The sequence below is a fragment of the Lupinus angustifolius genome, chromosome LG19, assembly GCF_001865875.1.
Source record: "Lupinus angustifolius cultivar Tanjil chromosome LG19, LupAngTanjil_v1.0, whole genome shotgun sequence".
NCBI lineage: Eukaryota > Viridiplantae > Streptophyta > Magnoliopsida > Fabales > Fabaceae > Lupinus > Lupinus angustifolius.
In genome coordinates, this window is record NC_032027.1 from 2,084,731 (window position 1) to 2,109,272 (window position 24,542).

The window sequence follows — 24,542 nt, forward strand, 5'->3', positions numbered from 1 at the left end:
TCTTTGTTTAGTGTCTGTTGGCGATGATTAATATTTTCGCCCTTTCTTTTTGGATTTTGTATATGTTAGTGGCGATGTAGTTTCCGCCTTTGTTGACTTAGTTTGTATGAACTAAAGATGACTTAATCGTTTATATGCATTGTGTTATTCAGGAAATTGTGAATCAGGTTAAGTTATCATTCGATAACGATAAGTTGATTTTCAGTATTTGAGTTACTTAAAGTGATGTCCCGGAAAAGGAAGGTTTTAAAAAGGAAACAATTTTATACATCCCCATTTCAAAAAAAAAAATTTACCCATTTTGCGCAATGTTTTTTAGAAGTATTTTTCGGGGCGTTACACAATATTCTGAACATTATCTTCTATTACCAAATTTATTCCTTGAATGATAATAGGCACAAGAACTTGTTCACTATCAGTGACAAGTTCTTCCTCAAAGACAACATTCCTTATGTTATCTTCCTTCCCAAAATCAACTTCCTCAAGAAATCTTGCATTTCCCGTCTCAAAAAAGAGTCTTGAAGTGAGATAATAAAATTTATAGTCCTGAGAGCATTCAACATAGCCAACAAAATAACAGTTAAGTGTTCTTGAGTCTAGTTTTTTTCATGTGATCTATAAGGTCGCGCCTCAGCTAGACAACCCCAAATGTGCAAGTGTTTCAAGCTTGGTCTTTTATTAGTCCAAAGCTCATATGAGGTTTTGTTAACTGCTTTACTTGACATCCTATTAAGGATGTAAACTGTTGTCTTTAAAGCTTTCCCCAAAGAGACTCTAACAAGGAAAAATGACTAATCATACTTCTCACCATATCCTTAAGAGTTCGATTTAATCGCTCAACAACACTATTCATGCTAGGTTTGCCTGACATACTGTATTGTAGAACAATTCCACATTATCTGAGGAAAACATAAATAACCATTTTACAGCATCTTTATTGTTATTTCTTTTCTTATTCTAAGAAGTCATAACTAAGTGATCACTTTCAGTCTTATCTTTCTACAGTCATTCTTCCTCTTGCACATAGTCCTTCTGAGTGTTATAACTCACTTTTAATTGCTCAAAGTGTGCAGGAAGCGAGATCAAAACCAAGTGCATGAGCAAGTCATCACCAAACTCGAACTTAAGTGACTTGAGTTTTTATGCGAGATTAAACATCTCCATAATGTACTATTTGTTTTGCACTCTGTCCCTCAGAAATAGAGCACTGAAACACTTATGGAATATGTGTTTCATGATTATTATACACATTCATTTAGAGTGTTCCAATTTCACAATTTTAACCTCATAGAGGATTTCTAGAGTAGAAATGGATTTCTCTACCTGAAGTTTCAGATCTAAATCCATACCGCCGATAATACTTTCTATAGATTCCTTATAGACCTTAAAGTTTATCCCATTAAGCAACAAGATGTTCTTAATTTGAGTAGAAATATTTACAGCACTAGTAAAAGAACAAAACAAATTGCAATCATTTTTGCAATTAAAGTTACATTCAAACTTAATACTTAAATTCAAATGATAATGGAGCACATAACAAGTTACCTAACACAACATTAATATTCAGTCTTTGGACAAAAATATTAACTGGTAAATGATACATAATGTAGTAATCAAATATTGATAAGCAGTCTTGTCAAACAATAAGCCTTTCTTCGGACCGACTTACTATTCACATGGAAAGTCATATGATTATCACATATTTATTACTACAAGAATATTTGTAATTTGGGCCAAATAATAATTTTATTTTGGGCCGATCACTATTCGCATAAAATGCAAACATACAATTGACTTGATAATTTTTATCAATCACTAATGATACTCTTGTTTGTAATAGTCAAACATTGATCATTATGCATGTCAAACAATAAATCCTTCTTAGGAATGATTTATCACATGGGAAAAAAAACTTCATAATTGTTACTCATTTATCATCACATGTATGTTATTATTTGGCCAAATTGTGTCTTCCTTTGGGCCAAATACAATTCGCATAAATAATCTCATACTCATATGTATAATCTTCATCAATTTTGGCAACATATTGCATCAATTAATTCAAAAATAATTGTTAGACAAAAAGAAAATAGTATGAGTCCATTATAAAAAAATATAATATTGGAATTAAAACATTTAGATTTGATATCTTTTATAATTAATAAATCTAATTCCACAATATAATTCCAAATCAAAAAAGATATAGTACATATATATCAACCCATAAAAATGGACGCAGTCTTAATCAAATGCAAAATAGATCCAGATTGAAATGCATAAAAAAATATATGCAAATCATTATTGAAATTCCAAATTGAATATGATCATGCATATATTAAAACATGTGTATAACACTATATATATACACTTTCTCACACTAACATAGTAAAAAATGTAATTTTAAATAATCATTATATATATTAACTTTAATCAGTAATTCCAGACATCACAACAATTTCAAGCTGGAAACAATTACATATGTATATATGTATATTATAATTCACATACATATACAAGGTCATGAATTCCATATTGTATTTTTATAAAAGATAAAACACTACTTAACCCATATATACATTATACATATACTTCAACAAATTGCAAAATTGTAAAGTGACAAAAGTCAATGTCTAACAATAAGACATTAGTGCACATACAATATACATATTGCATAATAGAGTCATAAAAATTAATGTAATGTTCATGCATAGATTTGAATATATATTTTACAACACATGTTGCAAGGATTCATAATACAAATTACTCATAATTCAAATAAGCGGAAACGGATAAAAGTTATCCTCATTATTCCCAACTACCCAATTTTTATAACCAATAGGGGAAGCATAAAAAATCCCCAAATTTAAAAATTACGGTTCATAAAAAATTGGGGAAAAATACATCTTTAATGAAGAATCATAAAATTCAGAACCTAAAGCTCTAATACCACTTGTTAGATATTTCTTGATGATCGGTGAAATACCAATCCTACGATATTGAATCTCATGATTCTCACACAGATATATGAAACAAATGGTGCAGTGTCATACATGAATCCATGTTCCTAGATGTGCTCCTTTGATCTACGTTTTTTGAAAGAGGTTTTGTGGTATGATGACTTTCCTCAACCAAATCACTGATTCCTCTTGATACTTGCGTTTTCACACTGACAGGGAGAGGAGAAAACTGAATTTGATTTGATGTGTTAGGGACCATAACCTTCCTTATGCGTTAACATGATGGATATCCACCCATTAAGCCCATATCTGTTATCAGCTTTTAGAAATCTATGGAGAGCTAGTAATTAGATCACTTATAATGTAACCTTGAAATAAATAGGCGATATCATTTTATCAAATATATGATGCTCACCTTAATTAGAAGTTATAAATTTCTAACATGGTCTGACTATGGTTTTAAATTGTGATCAGTAATTATAATTAAGGTCACGATATTACTCCTCAATTAGCATTGTAGTCATATTCACCGCATTTTTTCACATTCTAAAATGGATTTAAGTTCTCTAATATGTAATTTTTTTAGTTTTATGAGGTTATTTTTCTTTTATCTATACATAATGAATAGATTTAAGCTATGCTATTTATATAACAACCCTTTCAGGTTCAATTCATATTGGAGTTACTGTCTCATCAAATGCAGTCCTTTTTGAAGTTAATCCTCTATCTTGGAGTTTTTGTTAAATTGTAATGATAAATTAAGATGATAATGTTACCATAACAATTATATGAAATAACGATTCAAGAATATAATCTTGCTCTGTGTAACATTGTTATTAATGTAAATATTCTCACTTGTAATAAGTTTTATTAATGTATTTTTGAAAAATGTAAAATGGAAATTAGTCAATCATAATAAAATATCTTGATGTTTAACTTAGTCAAATATAACATCCCATTATTTGAAAAGTATAATCAACAATCTTGTGGGCAGAAATAAGTTAGACTATACTAAAGTGTGATCCATTTCTTAAATTACCGCCAATTAAAGGTTAAAATGATTACCAAATTGTTCTTGTTTAGATAACTTTTTTGATTTGTTAGGGATTTAATTTTATACAATATACTTATTTGGTATTCTCCATCTTAATTCTTAAAGGTCACTTTATTATTTTTTTATATTAATTGTTATTTTAGGAAATAAAATCATTAACCTTATTTGTCATCTTGTCTTAAATTGTCCTATATTATTATTCCAATCAATTCACTTTAGATGGAAAATAATGTTTAAAATTCAAATAAATATTGTTAGGACTATTTTAATTAAATTATAGCCTAACAGAGTAGTCATCTTCTTCTTCTTTGACATGGCGATGACTAAACATATAAAGATACTAATGATAAAACATAACTCAAAACAATATTAATAAAATGTTGGTCTAATTGTTTAAAGTTTTGCTAGATTTACAAAAATACCAAAATATGAAAGGTTCCTTTCTTCGAACTAATAATTTTTTACTAAAGATGATAACTTTACTAGAGAAGTGGATGTTAAGAGATAGCTTAGTGCATAAGCTTAACCCAGGTAGCTTACCGCACAAGCTATTGTTTAGAAGAATAGTACCCAAAAAATAGAATGTTTCAAGCCAATGATGACAGTTACTTGTTCATGTCTTTGTTTAGTGTCTGTTGGCGATGATTAATATTTTCGCCCTTTCTTTTTGGATTTTGTATATGTTAGTGGCGATGTAGTTTCCGCCTTTGTTGACTTAGTTTGTATGAACTAAAGATGACTTAATCGTTTATATGCATTGTGTTATTCAGGAAATTGTGAATCAGGTTAAGTTATCATTCGATAACGATAAGTTGATTTTCAGTATTTGAGTTACTTAAAGTGATGTCCCGGAAAAGGAAGGTTTTAAAAAGGAAACAATTTTATACATCCCCATTTCAAAAAAAAAAATTTACCCATTTTGCGCAATGTTTTTTAGAAGTATTTTTCGGGGCGTTACACAATATTCTGAACATTATCTTCTATTACCAAATTTATTCCTTGAATGATAATAGGCACAAGAACTTGTTCACTATCAGTGACAAGTTCTTCCTCAAAGACAACATTCCTTATGTTATCTTCCTTCCCAAAATCAACTTCCTCAAGAAATCTTGCATTTCCCGTCTCAAAAAAGAGTCTTGAAGTGAGATAATAAAATTTATAGTCCTGAGAGCATTCAACATAGCCAACAAAATAACAGTTAAGTGTTCTTGAGTCTAGTTTTTTTCATGTGATCTATAAGGTCGCGCCTCAGCTAGACAACCCCAAATGTGCAAGTGTTTCAAGCTTGGTCTTTTATTAGTCCAAAGCTCATATGAGGTTTTGTTAACTGCTTTACTTGACATCCTATTAAGGATGTAAACTGTTGTCTTTAAAGCTTTCCCCAAAGAGACTCTAACAAGGAAAAATGACTAATCATACTTCTCACCATATCCTTAAGAGTTCGATTTAATCGCTCAACAACACTATTCATGCTAGGTTTGCCTGACATACTGTATTGTAGAACAATTCCACATTATCTGAGGAAAACATAAATAACCATTTTACAGCATCTTTATTGTTATTTCTTTTCTTATTCTAAGAAGTCATAACTAAGTGATCACTTTCAGTCTTATCTTTCTACAGTCATTCTTCCTCTTGCACATAGTCCTTCTGAGTGTTATAACTCACTTTTAATTGCTCAAAGTGTGCAGGAAGCGAGATCAAAACCAAGTGCATGAGCAAGTCATCACCAAACTCGAACTTAAGTGACTTGAGTTTTTATGCGAGATTAAACATCTCCATAATGTACTATTTGTTTTGCACTCTGTCCCTCAGAAATAGAGCACTGAAACACTTATGGAATATGTGTTTCATGATTATTATACACATTCATTTAGAGTGTTCCAATTTCACAATTTTAACCTCATAGAGGATTTCTAGAGTAGAAATGGATTTCTCTACCTGAAGTTTCAGATCTAAATCCATACCGCCGATAATACTTTCTATAGATTCCTTATAGACCTTAAAGTTTATCCCATTAAGCAACAAGATGTTCTTAATTTGAGTAGAAATATTTACAGCACTAGTAAAAGAACAAAACAAATTGCAATCATTTTTGCAATTAAAGTTACATTCAAACTTAATACTTAAATTCAAATGATAATGGAGCACATAACAAGTTACCTAACACAACATTAATATTCAGTCTTTGGACAAAAATATTAACTGGTAAATGATACATAATGTAGTAATCAAATATTGATAAGCAGTCTTGTCAAACAATAAGCCTTTCTTCGGACCGACTTACTATTCACATGGAAAGTCATATGATTATCACATATTTATTACTACAAGAATATTTGTAATTTGGGCCAAATAATAATTTTATTTTGGGCCGATCACTATTCGCATAAAATGCAAACATACAATTGACTTGATAATTTTTATCAATCACTAATGATACTCTTGTTTGTAATAGTCAAACATTGATCATTATGCATGTCAAACAATAAATCCTTCTTAGGAATGATTTATCACATGGGAAAAAAAACTTCATAATTGTTACTCATTTATCATCACATGTATGTTATTATTTGGCCAAATTGTGTCTTCCTTTGGGCCAAATACAATTCGCATAAATAATCTCATACTCATATGTATAATCTTCATCAATTTTGGCAACATATTGCATCAATTAATTCAAAAATAATTGTTAGACAAAAAGAAAATAGTATGAGTCCATTATAAAAAAATATAATATTGGAATTAAAACATTTAGATTTGATATCTTTTATAATTAATAAATCTAATTCCACAATATAATTCCAAATCAAAAAAGATATAGTACATATATATCAACCCATAAAAATGGACGCAGTCTTAATCAAATGCAAAATAGATCCAGATTGAAATGCATAAAAAAATATATGCAAATCATTATTGAAATTCCAAATTGAATATGATCATGCATATATTAAAACATGTGTATAACACTATATATATACACTTTCTCACACTAACATAGTAAAAAATGTAATTTTAAATAATCATTATATATATTAACTTTAATCAGTAATTCCAGACATCACAACAATTTCAAGCTGGAAACAATTACATATGTATATATGTATATTATAATTCACATACATATACAAGGTCATGAATTCCATATTGTATTTTTATAAAAGATAAAACACTACTTAACCCATATATACATTATACATATACTTCAACAAATTGCAAAATTGTAAAGTGACAAAAGTCAATGTCTAACAATAAGACATTAGTGCACATACAATATACATATTGCATAATAGAGTCATAAAAATTAATGTAATGTTCATGCATAGATTTGAATATATATTTTACAACACATGTTGCAAGGATTCATAATACAAATTACTCATAATTCAAATAAGCGGAAACGGATAAAAGTTATCCTCATTATTCCCAACTACCCAATTTTTATAACCAATAGGGGAAGCATAAAAAATCCCCAAATTTAAAAATTACGGTTCATAAAAAATTGGGGAAAAATACATCTTTAATGAAGAATCATAAAATTCAGAACCTAAAGCTCTAATACCACTTGTTAGATATTTCTTGATGATCGGTGAAATACCAATCCTACGATATTGAATCTCATGATTCTCACACAGATATATGAAACAAATGGTGCAGTGTCATACATGAATCCATGTTCCTAGATGTGCTCCTTTGATCTACGTTTTTTGAAAGAGGTTTTGTGGTATGATGACTTTCCTCAACCAAATCACTGATTCCTCTTGATACTTGCGTTTTCACACTGACAGGGAGAGGAGAAAACTGAATTTGATTTGATGTGTTAGGGACCATAACCTTCCTTATGCGTTAACATGATGGATATCCACCCATTAAGCCCATATCTGTTATCAGCTTTTAGAAATCTATGGAGAGCTAGTAATTAGATCACTTATAATGTAACCTTGAAATAAATAGGCGATATCATTTTATCAAATATATGATGCTCACCTTAATTAGAAGTTATAAATTTCTAACATGGTCTGACTATGGTTTTAAATTGTGATCAGTAATTATAATTAAGGTCACGATATTACTCCTCAATTAGCATTGTAGTCATATTCACCGCATTTTTTCACATTCTAAAATGGATTTAAGTTCTCTAATATGTAATTTTTTTAGTTTTATGAGGTTATTTTTCTTTTATCTATACATAATGAATAGATTTAAGCTATGCTATTTATATAACAACCCTTTCAGGTTCAATTCATATTGGAGTTACTGTCTCATCAAATGCAGTCCTTTTTGAAGTTAATCCTCTATCTTGGAGTTTTTGTTAAATTGTAATGATAAATTAAGATGATAATGTTACCATAACAATTATATGAAATAACGATTCAAGAATATAATCTTGCTCTGTGTAACATTGTTATTAATGTAAATATTCTCACTTGTAATAAGTTTTATTAATGTATTTTTGAAAAATGTAAAATGGAAATTAGTCAATCATAATAAAATATCTTGATGTTTAACTTAGTCAAATATAACATCCCATTATTTGAAAAGTATAATCAACAATCTTGTGGGCAGAAATAAGTTAGACTATACTAAAGTGTGATCCATTTCTTAAATTACCGCCAATTAAAGGTTAAAATGATTACCAAATTGTTCTTGTTTAGATAACTTTTTTGATTTGTTAGGGATTTAATTTTATACAATATACTTATTTGGTATTCTCCATCTTAATTCTTAAAGGTCACTTTATTATTTTTTTATATTAATTGTTATTTTAGGAAATAAAATCATTAACCTTATTTGTCATCTTGTCTTAAATTGTCCTATATTATTATTCCAATCAATTCACTTTAGATGGAAAATAATGTTTAAAATTCAAATAAATATTGTTAGGACTATTTTAATTAAATTATAGCCTAACAGAGTAGTCATCTTCTTCTTCTTTGACATGGCGATGACTAAACATATAAAGATACTAATGATAAAACATAACTCAAAACAATATTAATAAAATGTTGGTCTAATTGTTTAAAGTTTTGCTAGATTTACAAAAATACCAAAATATGAAAGGTTCCTTTCTTCGAACTAATAATTTTTTACTAAAGATGATAACTTTACTAGAGAAGTGGATGTTAAGAGATAGCTTAGTGCATAAGCTTAACCCAGGTAGCTTACCGCACAAGCTATTGTTTAGAAGAATAGTACCCAAAAAATAGAATGTTTCAAGCCAATGATGACAGTTAGAGGCAGTTACTTTTGTAACAGCCACATATGCTAGAATTTCTTCAATAAATAGAAGTTTAGACATTCTTTATAATTCAAGCAATTATAAAAACAAGAGTATATTCAATCACTCTCTCTATCTCTTTCTCTCTTCTTTCTAATTCTTCTTATCTTCTATTTCTAATTCTGTACGAGCTTTAACAGTACCCAAAAAAAATACTCAATGTTAAAACTAGTTAAAAATATGTTAAATAATACCTTAGAAATGGGTGAAAATAAAATTCATAGAATGAGGTTTTCTGAGGAAGAAAAAGTGATCAAACCCGGTGCCGACGTCGGTGTCAGAATCCGCAAGAAGGGAGTCACCGGCATCAGGGCATGGCTCCTTCTCAATTCCACCGGCGATACTCACGTGATCCAAGCCGGTAAACATGCTATCATGCATCGAACTGGTCTCTCTGCACGTGACCTTCGCATATTGGATCCACTTCTCTCTTATCCTTCAACGATTCTAGGTCGCGAGAAAGTAATCATGATAAATTTGGAACATATAAAAGCAATTATAACGGCAAACGAAGTTCTATTGCTTAATTTTAAGGATCCTTCTGTTACTCCTTTCGTTGATGAACTTCATTCAAGGATTGTTCGTCATCATAGCCATGCTTCTAAGACACCGAATCATGATTCAAAGGATGATCAAGAAGATGGAATGAAGATTCTTCCATTTGAGTTTGTTGCACTTGAGGCTTGTCTTGAAGCTGCTTGTGGTGTTTTGGATAATGAGGTTTCATTACTTCTTTTCTCTTTTTTCTTCTTCTTTTTTGTTATCTGATTTCAAAATTTGACTGAAAAAGCTTTGTTTGATTTGTGTTGGTTGATAGAGATCTGAAATGAATGAAGAGTAGTAATAGATATGAAATACGTACGCAATAACATTTTAAAAGAGGGAAGAACATATCACAATCAATTAAGTAGAAAAGAGAAACATAATAAGCAATCTATGAAGTGGAATTGTAGCCAAAGAAATAAAACAAAACGAGTGTATTTCATAGAGAATGAATATGAAATACTTAAACGAGGTCGGTCATCTTATGACAATATAAATTTCATTGTGTATGTAGTGATATTTGTAGAATATGTTCCTTATTTGAAAATTCATAACAATAATTACATGTTTACTATTTTTTATAGATTTATGTACATATTTTATATATATGTACTCCAAACTTACTGTATCCTGCATTTTAAAAAAAAATATGTATTGTTGTATGAGATATGTATTGTATTGTACCCGATACTTGTATCCGTATCGATGTTTTATAGCTCATGGTTCGTTTAGTGGACAAGACAAGAGATACAGGACATGATAGTGCAATTTTTATTTTCCCCTCATAAACTCACACATGAACATCACTATGACTAACACACAACGTCAATGCCATCGATATCTGATATACATCAAACAACGAACATGACAAGAGCTGATCTTGTTCAACAAACGAGCTCATATTGAAATAATTTTAGAAAACTAATAGGAAGATAATAAGCTATTTTACATAAGTTCTTCCAAACAACTGATGAAGGCTATGTTTGATTAAGGAAAAAAAATGGAAAGAAATAAAGTAGAAGGAAAAAAAGTTGAAGGAAAGACAAGTAGTAGAAAATAAGATAATAATATTATTGTTTGATATAATTGAAAATGGAAGAAAAGTGAGAGGAAAAAATACACATTTATACATATTTATATTTAACATGACATAATTGCCCTATATATATATAATTATATAGTATGTCTAGTTTTTAAAAACTATTTTTTATAGTTGCAAATTACATAATTAATTAATTTATTTTAATAATATTTACTAATATATTTTAAGTAAATATAAATTAAATTTAATATAATAATTTTTGTTTATAGAATTCAGTGAAAAGTATCATCATCCTATACTTCTTCTTATTAATATATTTAAATAAAATATAACTCAACAATCACTTTTATATTTTTAATCATCTTATTTCTAAATATTTGTGTTTTGTCTTTCTAATTTATTTATTATTTGTCACTTTGTTGATAATTTTAAGTAATTATGTTTCTTTTTTGTTCACTCCATTTTTATTGAGCATATATATAATTATTATTTATTTGTGAGTTCAGATGTAACAAAAATAAATTAAGTTAACTAATTTCAAGTAAAAGTGAATATAAACAAAGAAATTCACTATAATGTATATACCTAGATTATTGTTCTTTTAATTCTTTCATGATGGAAGAGCGGATTTAAAAAATTTGATACTTTTATTTCCTTTCTTTATTTTTTTCACAAACTTAAGATGAATTTTTTTTACGGGACTCATGCATATTTTTTCCTTATCTTATATTTAGTGTTGGAACTAAATGGTGGAAAATAACATTTTCTAACAATTAAGTTAGAACCTTACTACATGTTCTTTTAGCTTATTTCAAATGCTTAATGAATAAGGTGTAGTAGCTTATTTCAAATACTTAGTAAATAAGGTGTAGTGATCATAAGAATGAAGCTATTTCCATAAGTTTACCACAACTCTCCTTAAAAGATAAGTTAATAATCTCAAATTTTATCTCACTCTATCTACTCTTCTTTCTTATTTGCCATAAATTTAAACTTAATATATATCTTAGTGTAACAAGATAAGTTATTTCACCTGGCTACATATATCATATCTAATTATTTCTACAAAAATATTTCTAAAAAATAAACAAAATAGTACACATGTCATATTCTTAGTAGCTAAAAATTATATATTATCTCTTAGTATGAGGATATACTTTATTCTTATATTTAATTCATGTTTTACTTTTCTAAGCAATAAAAAATAAGGAAGCATGAAGTGGTTTAAAGTTGGGGACAGAAAAAATGGCCCTTCCAAACACCCCTTCAATATGATAAATGATATGATGTTATTTGGAATTGATAATCAGGCAAAAACACTAGAGCAGGAAGCTCATGGGGCCTTAGAGAAGCTGACCTCAAAGATTAATACTCTTAATTTGGAACTAGTTCGTCAGATTAAAAGCCGCTTAGTGGCTATTACTGGTCGTGTTCAAAAGGTTAGAGATGAATTAGAACACTTACTTGATGATGATCAAGATATGGCTGAGATGTCTCTCACTCACAAGTTATTTCAACACCACCTTCAAGAAACTTCTTCCACTTCCATTAACGATGTTGAGGATGACAGGCATGTAAAATCATTTTATCATACTTATTATCTCACGTAATCTTTAACAAGACGTTGTTCTAGTGATGTAAGACCTACTAGATAACTTTGATAGTATAAATGCATGTATATAATATTTCAATTTTGTTTTTTTTCGTCTGTTAGGGTTCCTCCTGAAATATCATTTGGAACTGGTAGCACCACCTACAGCAATGTAATCAAGCAAAATGATGTTGGGGAGCTTGAGATGCTATTGGAAGCATACTTCGTGCAAATTGATGGCACACTCAACAAGCTCTCTATGGTATTACTCACTTCCTCTTTCCCGTACTTAATGTGATTTGTAAGCTAAATATACCTTATATTATTGATTGAAAACTTGATACATTACACACTAATAGATCTACTTATTTATACTAGATGATTGCTTGAAGATAATCAATCATCCATCCTAACTAACTAAACTAATAAAACAAACTTTGACTAAAGAAAACAAATAAAACATGTGCTTAATAATTATGCACTATTGAACTAATAAAGGTTTTATACTTTGATGGTCTTGGTTTGCCAATTATGTTTCTAGTGTCCCTTGGGGTCTGTATTGACTAAGATACAAAGGCTAGTTGATGCACCATTTGGTGCGCCAAGTCACTAGCATGATCTATCATATTGTAGGTCATGACCGTATCGCCAGTGCACCAAGTTGTGTGTGACAATGCCTTGTTGGTGCTTCCTGATACCCATGATCGTGTCGCCCTGATGCGCCATGACCATGTCGCCCTGATGCGCCATGACCATGTCGCCTTGATGTCCCATGATCGTGTTGCTAATGAGTCAAGTTGATGTGCCTTGATTTTGTCGATGTATGCTAATGCACCATAATGTTGGCCAGTTCTGACCGAGACGCCTCTGTCACATTTACACGCTAGGTCAAGTCATTGGCCAAGTCTAACTGTGAATCATCGGTCACAATGTTGGTCAAGTCTGACTGCGAATCCTCGGTCACGATGTTGCACACAATCTTGGCCTCCTAAGCTAAGTCCGACCGGGAATCATCGGTAAAGTTAGCATGGGTAATATTTTTCTGTGACTTCAATAGTCCTTTATCCTTTTATCATATTTTACTGCTTTCTAATCCCTATCTATGTGGTTATGCTAGTTAGACTTTAGACTCAATTTTTTTGAAAAATCTATTTACTTTAATAGGTCCGACTTTAGGCCATCCAAAAAGCTTCTTAATTCTAACAGACTAACCTATTTAGTTATATTATGTAATAATATTCATATTATATAATTTTAATATAAGTAATACTATTATATATGTAATTTTAATATCAAAATGTGTACACAAAAGTAATTTAATTGTTAGGTTAGAATATACTAGTTAGGAGTAGGCCTATTAAACTATTTAAATACAGACATGATGACCTATTTTAAAATTAAATGGGATAATAGACATTTAAATATATCAACATGTGAGATTAGACTTTTAAACAAATTAAGTCGAGACTTTTATATGTTATATAGGCTTGGCCTGTTTAACATAAAGTCTAACTTGATGTTTTCATCCTTAATTAAAATCCAACCAGAAATGCAGCAGTTAAAATTTAAAAAATTAAAAATCTTCAAACTTTCTAATTAGTGAGCTTGATGAAAATTTATTCCAAGGATGTTGGGAGAGTTATTATAATATAATTGTTGGATAAGAATCCATAAAATGAGCAAACCTCTAATTTCAAAATAACTTCTATTTTTTTAATGACCTTTAAGTTGGGAAATATGGTGATTAAGATGGATGAATTTTATCAAAAAAGGTATAGGCTATTATTGTGGTTCAGTAGTTTTAGGTTATGATCTTTTCTCAAATTGTACTGACCCTTATTTGTTGGTTCCTTTGTTGAAGCTGAGAGAATATGTAGATGACACAGAGGATTACATAAACATTATGCTGGATGATAAACAAAACCATCTCCTCCAAATGGGAATCATGCTGAGTACAGCAACTCTGGTAATAAGTGCATTTACTCTTGTGGCTGGTGTTTTTGGAATTAACATTCATATTAAACTATTTGATGTTGCTGGGACACGAGAATTTCTCTGGACTGTTGGTGGTAGCACTGTTGGGACCATATTCTTCTATGTGTTCACCATTGTCTGGTGTAAGCACAAAGGCTTAATACTATAGTTAATTGATACCCAATTCTGTTGCATATAAAATTGTACAGTAATTTTAGATCTTCTTTTTATTTTGTCAGAATAGATTAGATTCTGTAAAGTTAATTCATTAATACTGTAATTAATTGATTAATTGGTTAGTTGTTCCAGTTTGTTTAGGTGAACTTTGTGTGCGATTAATCAACACAAAGTTCACCTAAACAAATTTAAACAACTAACCAGTTAATCGATTAACTATTCATACAACATCTCAAATATTCTAACATACTTAGTACCATAGGTTGTTTATTGTGCATGTTTGCAACTTCATTTGCTTCGCCCATTTTCCTGTGAATAGAAATATTTGATCTTATATACAATTGCTGCATTTCTAGATAAATTTGACTTTGGTTGTATTCCTTTATGTTGCACTGCTATTAATGTGAATTTTTTTGGGTACTTTCTATCAAAAATGACTTTTTTTTTGTGTCCCAAAACAAAAATAATTTTAATTTTAATTTTTTAATTTATGATTTTTATTAAATTCGAATTTTAAATCTTGAACATCATAATAATACAAATTAAAGTTTTGAATTTGAATTAAAAGCAAAGAAAATCAATCTCCTTAACTTTCTCTTGGAAGTTGATTTTCAAACATGTGTTAAAATCCAGCATTAAATAAGCATATGACATATGAGATGAGAGAATCATAAAATCTCATCAAAAAAGTATTTCATCCATCATCTATTCCCAAGAATCTTCAACAATTCTCTCAATAAAAAATTTCATCCTTCAATCATTTTCTTCCTTCTTTGGATATTATCTTTCACACATAATCATTCAACAAAAAATCCAAGAGATCCACAATCCAAAAAAAATTCTTTCATACACAACAAATCCATATCATTCACAACATCCTCAAAATCTTCTATACACAATAACCCAAAAAGTCATTCAACAAAATCCAAAAACGCTCAACATCCAAAAGTACATATATCATCCATGATAATCCAAAAAATTTCTACACAACACACAAAAGAGGACACCAGCAAAAAGCCATAAAAATACATAATATCCAACATTCCCAAAAGCTTCTTTGTTTTATCTCTCGCTCAAATGGTTTTGATTGCAAACTTGTTTTGTAATTGAAATCCAAGTTGGCACCGACTTCAACCTTATAGTCAATACATGTATACAATTTCACCCATTGAATTTTGTTTTTATTTATTTACGTTCTTTAATTAATAATTATCATAACAATAATTTTAATACATTCACCACAAAAATAAATAAAGTATGTGATTGAATTATTTGTTAATTTATTTCGAAATTCCATTTTTCTTATAATTACATAGAAATAAAAATCATTTAATACAAGACTATGTCAAATATGTTAATCCTAATTTTAAGGTATGTTGCGGTGTTGGACGTAAGGCTACACTTCACTTGCTTAAAATTAATAGGATTAATTATATTTCTACATCCAAAAAATAATTTTTTTAAATAAAAAACAAAAATTAGATTTTTTATCCAAATTTTAATATGAGATGTAGCATCGGACGTAAGGGCTATATTTCGCTCATATTTTAAATAAAAAACAAAAATTCGAATTTATTAACCAAGTTTTAATATGAGATGCGGTATCAGACGTAAGAGTTATGCTACGCTCATTTTTAAAAACAGTTAAATGTTACCTCTTTTAAGAAATAAAAAAAATCCAACCAACAAATTTTTTCTACCTAAAGAATAACATAGTCTTGATTCCCTAGAAGGGATACGTAGGACCAATATCACGTCTTGTCAGACATAATAAAAAAATAAAGTATTTTCTTTTTTGGTAAACATATAGTTAATAATCCATGCAATATAGTAAGGGTACCGTTCAAACGGACAACTAAGGTGTTATTATCTTTCCTAGTCTGTAATCGACTCCCAAACCTAGATATCAAAGTCCAAGGCCCAAGCATTGGGCCAACAGATTTTTCTACATGTTTGATTGAAAAATGTAGTGGCAACCCTAATAAAGTGGTACAGCCCAAAATCGGGGTGCGACAGCTAATGTCTCTGTTGGAGACATTGTTTAAAGAGAATCAGGCCTATAAACACTAAATGCATGGATTTTTAAATTGTTTTTAGTTTGTTTTATTTTTATTCTATTTTATCGTTATCCTTTACAATACATTATCATATTGGCATAAGTATATGCTCTATACCCGAACATTAGATTAGAAGGGTCATCCACCTTGTTAGTGAGGATTTTGGACTTCACTTATATTGACATGATGAACCACCCAGATTGTTACCAAATATTATGGGCCTTACTGGTGTGGACTACAAGTCTCACTTGTAATCCCTATGGTATTTGGGTTTCTTATCTTTACAATTGGATGCAACATGAGCACCTTATAAGTAAACCCTTTAAAATGTATCATATAAATGCCTTATATCCCATCCTAGAGTTTTGGTCTTAGACAATCCACAAACCCCATTAAGTATACCCTGTCTCGGACACATAAAGCGCACACAGATAGAGATGGCAAAATGGGTCGCCCGACCCGTTTAGCTCGCGCCTGCAAAAATTTAAGCGGGCGTGGGCATGCCCATATTGGCTTAAATGACAAAATTTAATATCCTGCCCGTTTTAAAACGGGCTAATGGGCTTGAGGGCGGCCCGCTGACATTGTTGAATAATTAGAAAAAATAATAAATTCACATAATAAATGAAATGAAATTAAATAAAGTAGTTGAGGATAAAAAATTAATAAAGTTTTTGGATATTTTATATGAAGTTTAACAAATTACATTAAAATACAAATTTTTTTAGGAAATAACAATCACATTACATTATAACTTATTTAAAATTTTATTATTTTTTTCATAAATTATATTTATGGGCCGCTCGCATGCCCAACGAAAATGCCCATGAACTTGGCGGGCAAAACGGGCAAATGGACAAAAATTGTATGCACTGCCCGCAAAGAAATGCAGGCTATGTGGGCGCGCCCGCAGGCTATGCCCATTTTGTCAGGACACTAAAAGCCTATATATATATATATTATTTGAACATTCATTCATTCATTTGTGCATTCAAAAATAAAAATCTTCATTAATTGATTCATGCAATTATTCATTACATTCAAAAATAAAAATCTTCATTGATTGACTTATGTATTCATTCATTGCATTCAAAAATAAAAATCTTCATTAATTGACTCATACATTTATTCATTACATTCAAAAATAAAAATCTTCATTGCTTGACTTATGCATTCATTCACTCATTCATTTGTGCAATCAAGAATAAAAATCTTCATTAATTGACTCATGCATTTATTCATCACGTTAAAAATAAAATCTTCATTGATTAACTTATGCATTCATTCACTCATTTATTTGTGCATTCAAGAATAAAAACTTTCATTGATTAGCTTATGCATTCATTCATTGCATTCAAAAAATAAAAGTTATCATTGATTGACTTATGCATTCATTCATGCATTCAAAAAGAGAAATTGTTTCACTCATTCAATTATGCATTCATTCATACACTTTAAAAGCACATCTTTCATATATACACTCACTTATTCCTTTATTCATACATTCATCAAAAATAAAAATAAATCATTCAAGCATTACATTTTAATTATTGTCGTATCATGCATCATAAATTCACATCCTAAAATTTTTCGCATATATCATAGCCATCATGCATTTAAAATCAAATACATCAAAAATTTCTTTATCTAAGAGTTTCATACACTAAAAAAGAAAATTGCATGCATACCATGACAACTTCTCATGAATCGTATGCTTCAAAAATATTAGTCTCGCACCACTCATACATTCCAACATAAATCAAATGCATATACATGACATAATAACATCAAACAAGACATATACATGACATACAAATAATGCATATACAAGACATACATACATTAAATCATACCAATATCCAAGTCAACACATACTCACTTTAATCGTAAAAACATCAACATGAAATTCATGCATACACAAGCATTCAAATAAGGACACCCCTAAACCCCTAATTTTATTATGTTAACCATCTACCACCTCTCACGCATCATAAGCATCATTACGCATATCCATGCCAATCAATGCATAGTCCAAATCATACATCAATCATTATTGTACAAACATCAACATGAACTTCATGACACATATCCCAAGCAATCATACATTATACTATTCATCTGTACCATTTCAAATCGTACTTTCGAGGACCATGTGTTCCACGGCCTCGAAGTCAATCTTTCTAGGCTCTATGCCTAACCTTTTAAAATTTGAAGGCCCTGTGTATGACGACCTCAAATTGTGCCTTCAAGGACCTTGCGCTTGACGTCCTCGAAGTCAATCTTTCCAAGCTCTGTGCCAAACCTTTTCAAATTTGAAGGCCTCGTGCTTGACGACCACAAATTGTGCCTTCACGGACCCCATGCTTGAGGACCTCAAAGTCAATCTTTCTAGGCTCTGTGCCTGAACTTTTAAAATTTGAGGGGGTCATGTTTGACGACCTCAAATTGTGCCTTTGAGGACCCCGTGCTTGAAGACCTCAAAGTCAATCTTTTCAGACTATGTGTGTGACCTTTTAAAACTTGAGGGCCCCATGATTGACGACCTCAAATTGTGTCTTTGAGGACCCGGTGCTTGACGACCTCGAAGTTAGTCTTTCTAGGCTCCATGCCTGGCCTTTTAAAATTTGAGGTTTCCGTGCTTGACGACCTCAAATTGTGCCTTCGAGGACCCCGTGTTTGACAACCTCAAAGTCAATCTTCCCAGGCTCCATGCTTGACTTTTCAAAATTTGAGGGGCCATGCTTCACGACCTCAAATTGCGCCTTTGAGGACCTCGTGCTTGACGACCTCGAAGTCAATCTTTTCAGGCTCTGTGTCTGAATTTTAAATTTGAGGGCCACGTGCTTGGCGACCTCAAATTGTGCCTTCGAGTACCCTGTGCTTGACGATCTCGAAGTCAATCTTTCCGAGCTCCATGTCTGACTTTTAAAGTTAACCTCAAATTGTGCCTTCAAGGACCTCGTGCTGGACGACCCCGAAGTCAATCTATCCAGGCTTTGTGCCTGACCTTTTAAATTTTGAGGGGCCCGTGCTTGACTGTGAAGAAGATCTTTGTGCCTGACCTTTTAAGAGGTTACTATGTCTAAGTAACAAGTTACATAAGTGAGAAAACCAATTACCCAACAAAAACTATGTAGGGTAATCGATTACCCAAATGTTGTAATCGATTACTCTAATTAAAATTTAATTGTCAGTTGGACAACGTGTTTGAGTAATCGATTACTCAAGGCTATAATCGATTACTGAGAGTTGTTGCACCAGTTTTCAGATTTTAAAATGAATGGTTTTCATCCCAAACGAAATGGTTTCATTCCAATTAATTCCTATCCTTTCAAAGAGGTGTTGTGGCTATTTGGAAAGCCTATTTAAAGGCATTGAAACTCTGAATCAAAATATAACTCTCACACAAACTTTCAAATATAATTCTGAAAATTCTTTGAAATATTTTCTACACTTTTTGAAACTTGTTCTTAAACTTTCAAAATGAATTTTATGATTTGCTTGAGGTAAAGTGTTTCAAAGTTTTACAAACATATAAGAGCATTATTACTTAGTATACACAGAGTTATCAGATTACAAGTGATATTACATTCAATACTTCTAAAGACAATCCTGCCATTGTTGTAAATTCTTCATTAACATTTCAGAAATATTTCTTTCACAAGGGTGTGATAAGAAAAGGGATAGAGTCACTTGAAAATGTGTTTTTCAAGAGTGATATAAATATTAGTGAGTGTGTAAGGTACATTGAGGTCTCGGGGTGAGATATTGTAATTACAACTCATAATATTTAGTGAAAAAGTCTCTTATGGTGCAAGAGTATTGGACGTAGCCGTGAGTGGACTAGAAGGTGAACTAGTATAAAATTTTGGTGTAATCTCTTCTCCTTTATCTCTTGATTTTTTACTTGTTAATTTTCTGCATAATTTCTCCGCTGCACTTAACTCTTGATTTTGCAGAAAAGTGGTCATAATTTTAAGTCAACTAATTCACCCCTCTTAGTTGCAATCTTAGTCTTACATTGACGACCTCAAATTGTGCCTTCGAGGACCCCGTGCTTTAAGACCTCGAAGTTAATCTTTTCAGGCTTCGAGCCTGACCTTTTAAAATTTGAGGGCCTCGTGCTTGACGACCTCAAATTGTACCATCGAGAACCCCATGCTTGACGACCTCGAAGTCAATCTTAACCATCCATGACATAAGTTATATCATCAAACGCTTAACCATCCATGACATAAGCTATATATTTGCTTAACCACCAAGGACAGAAACTAACCATCCAATGTTTAACCATTCATGATAGAAGTTAGATCTGAGCTTAACCACCATGACAGAAACAAGTCAATCCTTGATGATGAAAGAAAGAAGAAAAACGGATCAGAATCTCAATCAAATAAACATTAGAATAATGTCGTGTGTTTATAATAGTATATAGAAAATAGGGCATGAATGAAATGACGATAATTGGTAGTAGATTTTAATACCGTCTTGGTGCTCGTGGGTTTGTTCTCAGGAATCATCTTCAATGTGATTCCCACGGCTGAGAGAAGTCCACTCCCATGATGTCCTGATAATAGCCATGTCACTGACTTTGGCCAATAAATATGGTCATCTCTTCAAAGACTAACACTCCATACATATAATGATGTTGCGAACATGAAGTTTGTGCTTTGAATAATAGAGTAGAGAATTTAACAAAACTACTTCACTTGTGTGTCTTGGAATCATTTCATTGGAACCATACCAAAGAGCATTGGATCATTAACTGATTCAGAAACTCTTGACCTCTCACACAACAATCTTTTTGGTCCAATCCCTCCAAGCATGACTTCTTTGACTTTCTTGAGCTATTTGAACTTATCATATAACAATTTATCTGGACAAATTCTTGAAGCTAATTAGTTCGGTACCTTCACGACATGTACTTTCAATAGCTCCAGATAACAACAAAATGCGCGGCGATTCAGATGCAACGGTGTACGTCGATTTGGGTAGGGATTCTGATTTAGGGTTTTCGGATGTGCAGTTAATGCAGGTGGTTCACGAAGAATTGATCGATGGGAACTCAAGTGGGACTAAAAGAGTTGTTGTTGGCGATAAATTCAAGGGTTTTGAAAGAGAATTGGATTCGGATGAAAAAATTAGCGAGTCTGCTATGAAAAGATTGAAACTTTCTGACCCTAAATCAGGTTTTGATTCTTCAAGGGCCTGTTTAGGGATTCAATCTCAGAAGGGCAAGGAGAAACTTGGGTCTGACGCAAAAAACCATTTTTGCAATGTTGAAAAAGGGTCTGAGAAAAACAATAGTAAGTTATCTTGTGTTTTTGATGTATTGAAGTTTCTCTCAGAGAATTGCAATGATGATGATGATGATGAAGAAGATGGTGTTGAGAATCTTAGTTTGTTGGAAGCATTCAAGAAGGGTGGTCTTAGTTTTCCTCGTCCGAGGTGGTGGCCGGAAAATGATAGGTTCAGGAGGGAGAGAATACTATAAGTGTTACTTGATTTTGATGCTTGAATTTTGGAACACTTAACTACTTTTGAATGGTTATACTAATCTAATATCACAATGGAGGCAATGAGGTTCTTCTTTCTCTTGTAAGTGGAATTATTTGGTACACAGATTATTTGGTATTTGTTATGCATGGCCTGCAAATTGTATTTAAGTTTCTTTGACCTGTGACATGTTAATATTTTAACTGAATTTTTGAATGATGTAATTGTTGCAAAAGCAGTTTTTGGCACTTATAATTTAGTTGAAAGCTTATAACTTCAATTACATAGTTGCAAATTGTATTTAAGTTTCTTGTTACTCAAATTTGCGATTGTGAATATAATCTTCAAATTTTTTGTTGTGGAACTCATTAACTTTTCAATGCAAGCTTGATTTTGTAAATAAAAATGTCCACAGTAAACAAGATATGACAAGGTAAATAAAATAAACAATGTACCCAAAGTAAACATAAAATAAACAAGATTCTTCAACACAAAGTGTAGTCTTTGAAGAGAAATGTATGGCTTAATTTGTTAATGAATAATGAGTAATGAGAAGGTCAATGGCCTTTGATATGGCCTCTTGGACAAAAACCTTGCCGTCCAGGTAAAAGGTGCAGACTTATCTTAAGGGACAAGTCCAGAATTCCAAATCACTTAATTCCGGCTACTACTTATTAATATTATTTTCCCTACCTGCCATTTAATTTGTACCCTACTTTTATCATCTATATATAAATCAAATCAACTTTGAATGAGACATCTAAAGCTATTCCATCTAGAGTTAGTTAAGTTGCAAATATCATTCATAGGAAATTAAGAACCATGAGAAAAGAAGGAAACAAGCAAAGCAAGTTTAAGCACTACATTTTTACCCCCATCAGAATTCTAAAGGGAGTAACAGCTTGTGCTGGAGGATTTGCTGGTTGTGGTGCATTTGCTGGTTCTGATGCAGATGATGGAGTTGTTCAAATTTCACACCTCAATTCATCAAGGGCAAATGGTGATGAAAGACATAGGGAGATTTTGAGAACAATGATTACTTTAAAAGCGGCTAACAAAACAGCGGAGATAAATTATTGCATGGTCCAGAATAACATCGTCAATAACAGCATGACGTCTAGTACTTTCAAACATGTGTCATGTTGTTGCCCAAAACATGGTTCTGGACCATGCAATAATTTCTCGGAACCGAAAGCTGCTATGCATGGAGAGAGAACAATGCCGATCAGAAATAGTGTTGGAAGCCAAACGAGGATGGTTATGCATGGAGAGAAAGTGTTGAAAATCAGAAATAATAATAATGTAGGGAAGGAAACAATGGTTGTTATGCATGGCCATGGACAAAGGCAACCAAATTATGCAGGGTATAAATATAATAGAAAGAAAATGAGCTATCATAGTGATGGAGTGAATAAGATGGAGAGAATTGATGAGGATAAACCATGTTCATTTGAACAAGATCAAAATGATTTCAACAATGCTCATTTATTGTATCTCTATCCAAGAACCAGAACTAATACAAGTTCTGGAAAAAGATAATAACCTATTTGTAGATTTCTAGTCCAATTTTTAGTTTGAAGATGTTAATATTCAGTCCCTAATCCAATTTGTGAGAAGGGAGATATTGATATTTAAAGATGAAAGAAAATGTTGATATTTAAGAAGAAAATCATTCCATTAATTTAGGATAGAGGTGTAATATAATATTCATAACTATTAACAACTATATTTTGGAGTGACCTAATCTTTCTACTAAATTGTGATCCGTAATTATAATTAAAGTCATGATATTACTATTGCAGCATCTCCTCAATTATGCATTTTCCTGCAATCTAAAATGGATTTAAGTTCTCTAATATGTAATTTTTTTAGTTTTATGAGGTTATTTTTCTTTTATCTATACATAAAGAATTCTTTGTGAATGTGTAGCTGTTTCTTTCCAATATATTTAAGCTATGCTATGTATATAACAACCCTTTAAGGTTCAATTCATATTGGAGTTACTTTCTCATAAGATGCACTCCTTTCTGAAGTTAATCCTCTATCTTGGAGTTTTTATTAAATTGTAATGATAAATTAAGATGATAATGTTACCATAACAATTATATGAAATAGCGATTCAAGAATATAATCTTGCTCTGTGTAACATTGTTATTAATGTACATATTCTCACTTGTAATAAGTTTTATTAATGTATTTTTGAAAAATGTAAAATGGAAATTAGTCAATCATAATAAAATATCTTGATGTTTAACTTAGACAAATATAACATCCCATTATTTGAAAATTATATTCAACAATCTTGTGTGCAGAAATAAGTTAGACTATACTAAAGTGTTATCCTTTTCTTAAATTACCACCCATTAAAGG

General features: G+C 31.0%; 2 protein-coding genes across 3 annotated transcripts in view; both read left to right on the forward strand.

The window, feature by feature from the left end:
- Positions 1-22,527, forward strand: part of LOC109334233 — a 36,700-nt gene extending 14,173 nt beyond the window's left edge. The window contains exon 2 of one of the 2 annotated variants that reach the window (XM_019569875.1): positions 22,031-22,527. In XM_019569875.1, the coding sequence (XP_019425420.1) occupies positions 22,031-22,170 (140 nt within the window). In that variant the 3' untranslated portion in view covers positions 22,171-22,527. Of the gene's footprint in view, positions 1-21,677 lie in introns of both variants that reach the window. The other variant, XM_019569873.1, reaches the window with a different exon arrangement.
- LOC109334235 lies at positions 22,870-23,982 on the forward strand. Its single transcript, XM_019569877.1, has one exon. It carries the CDS (start codon positions 22,995-22,997, stop codon positions 23,709-23,711), a length of 717 nt encoding a protein of 238 aa, XP_019425422.1. The 5' UTR covers positions 22,870-22,994; the 3' UTR covers positions 23,712-23,982.

Coding starts and splice junctions, on each gene's coding strand:
- LOC109334235 (XM_019569877.1), top strand. CDS start 22,995: ATGAGAAAAGAAGGAAACAAGCAAAGCAAGTTTAAGCACTACATTTTT.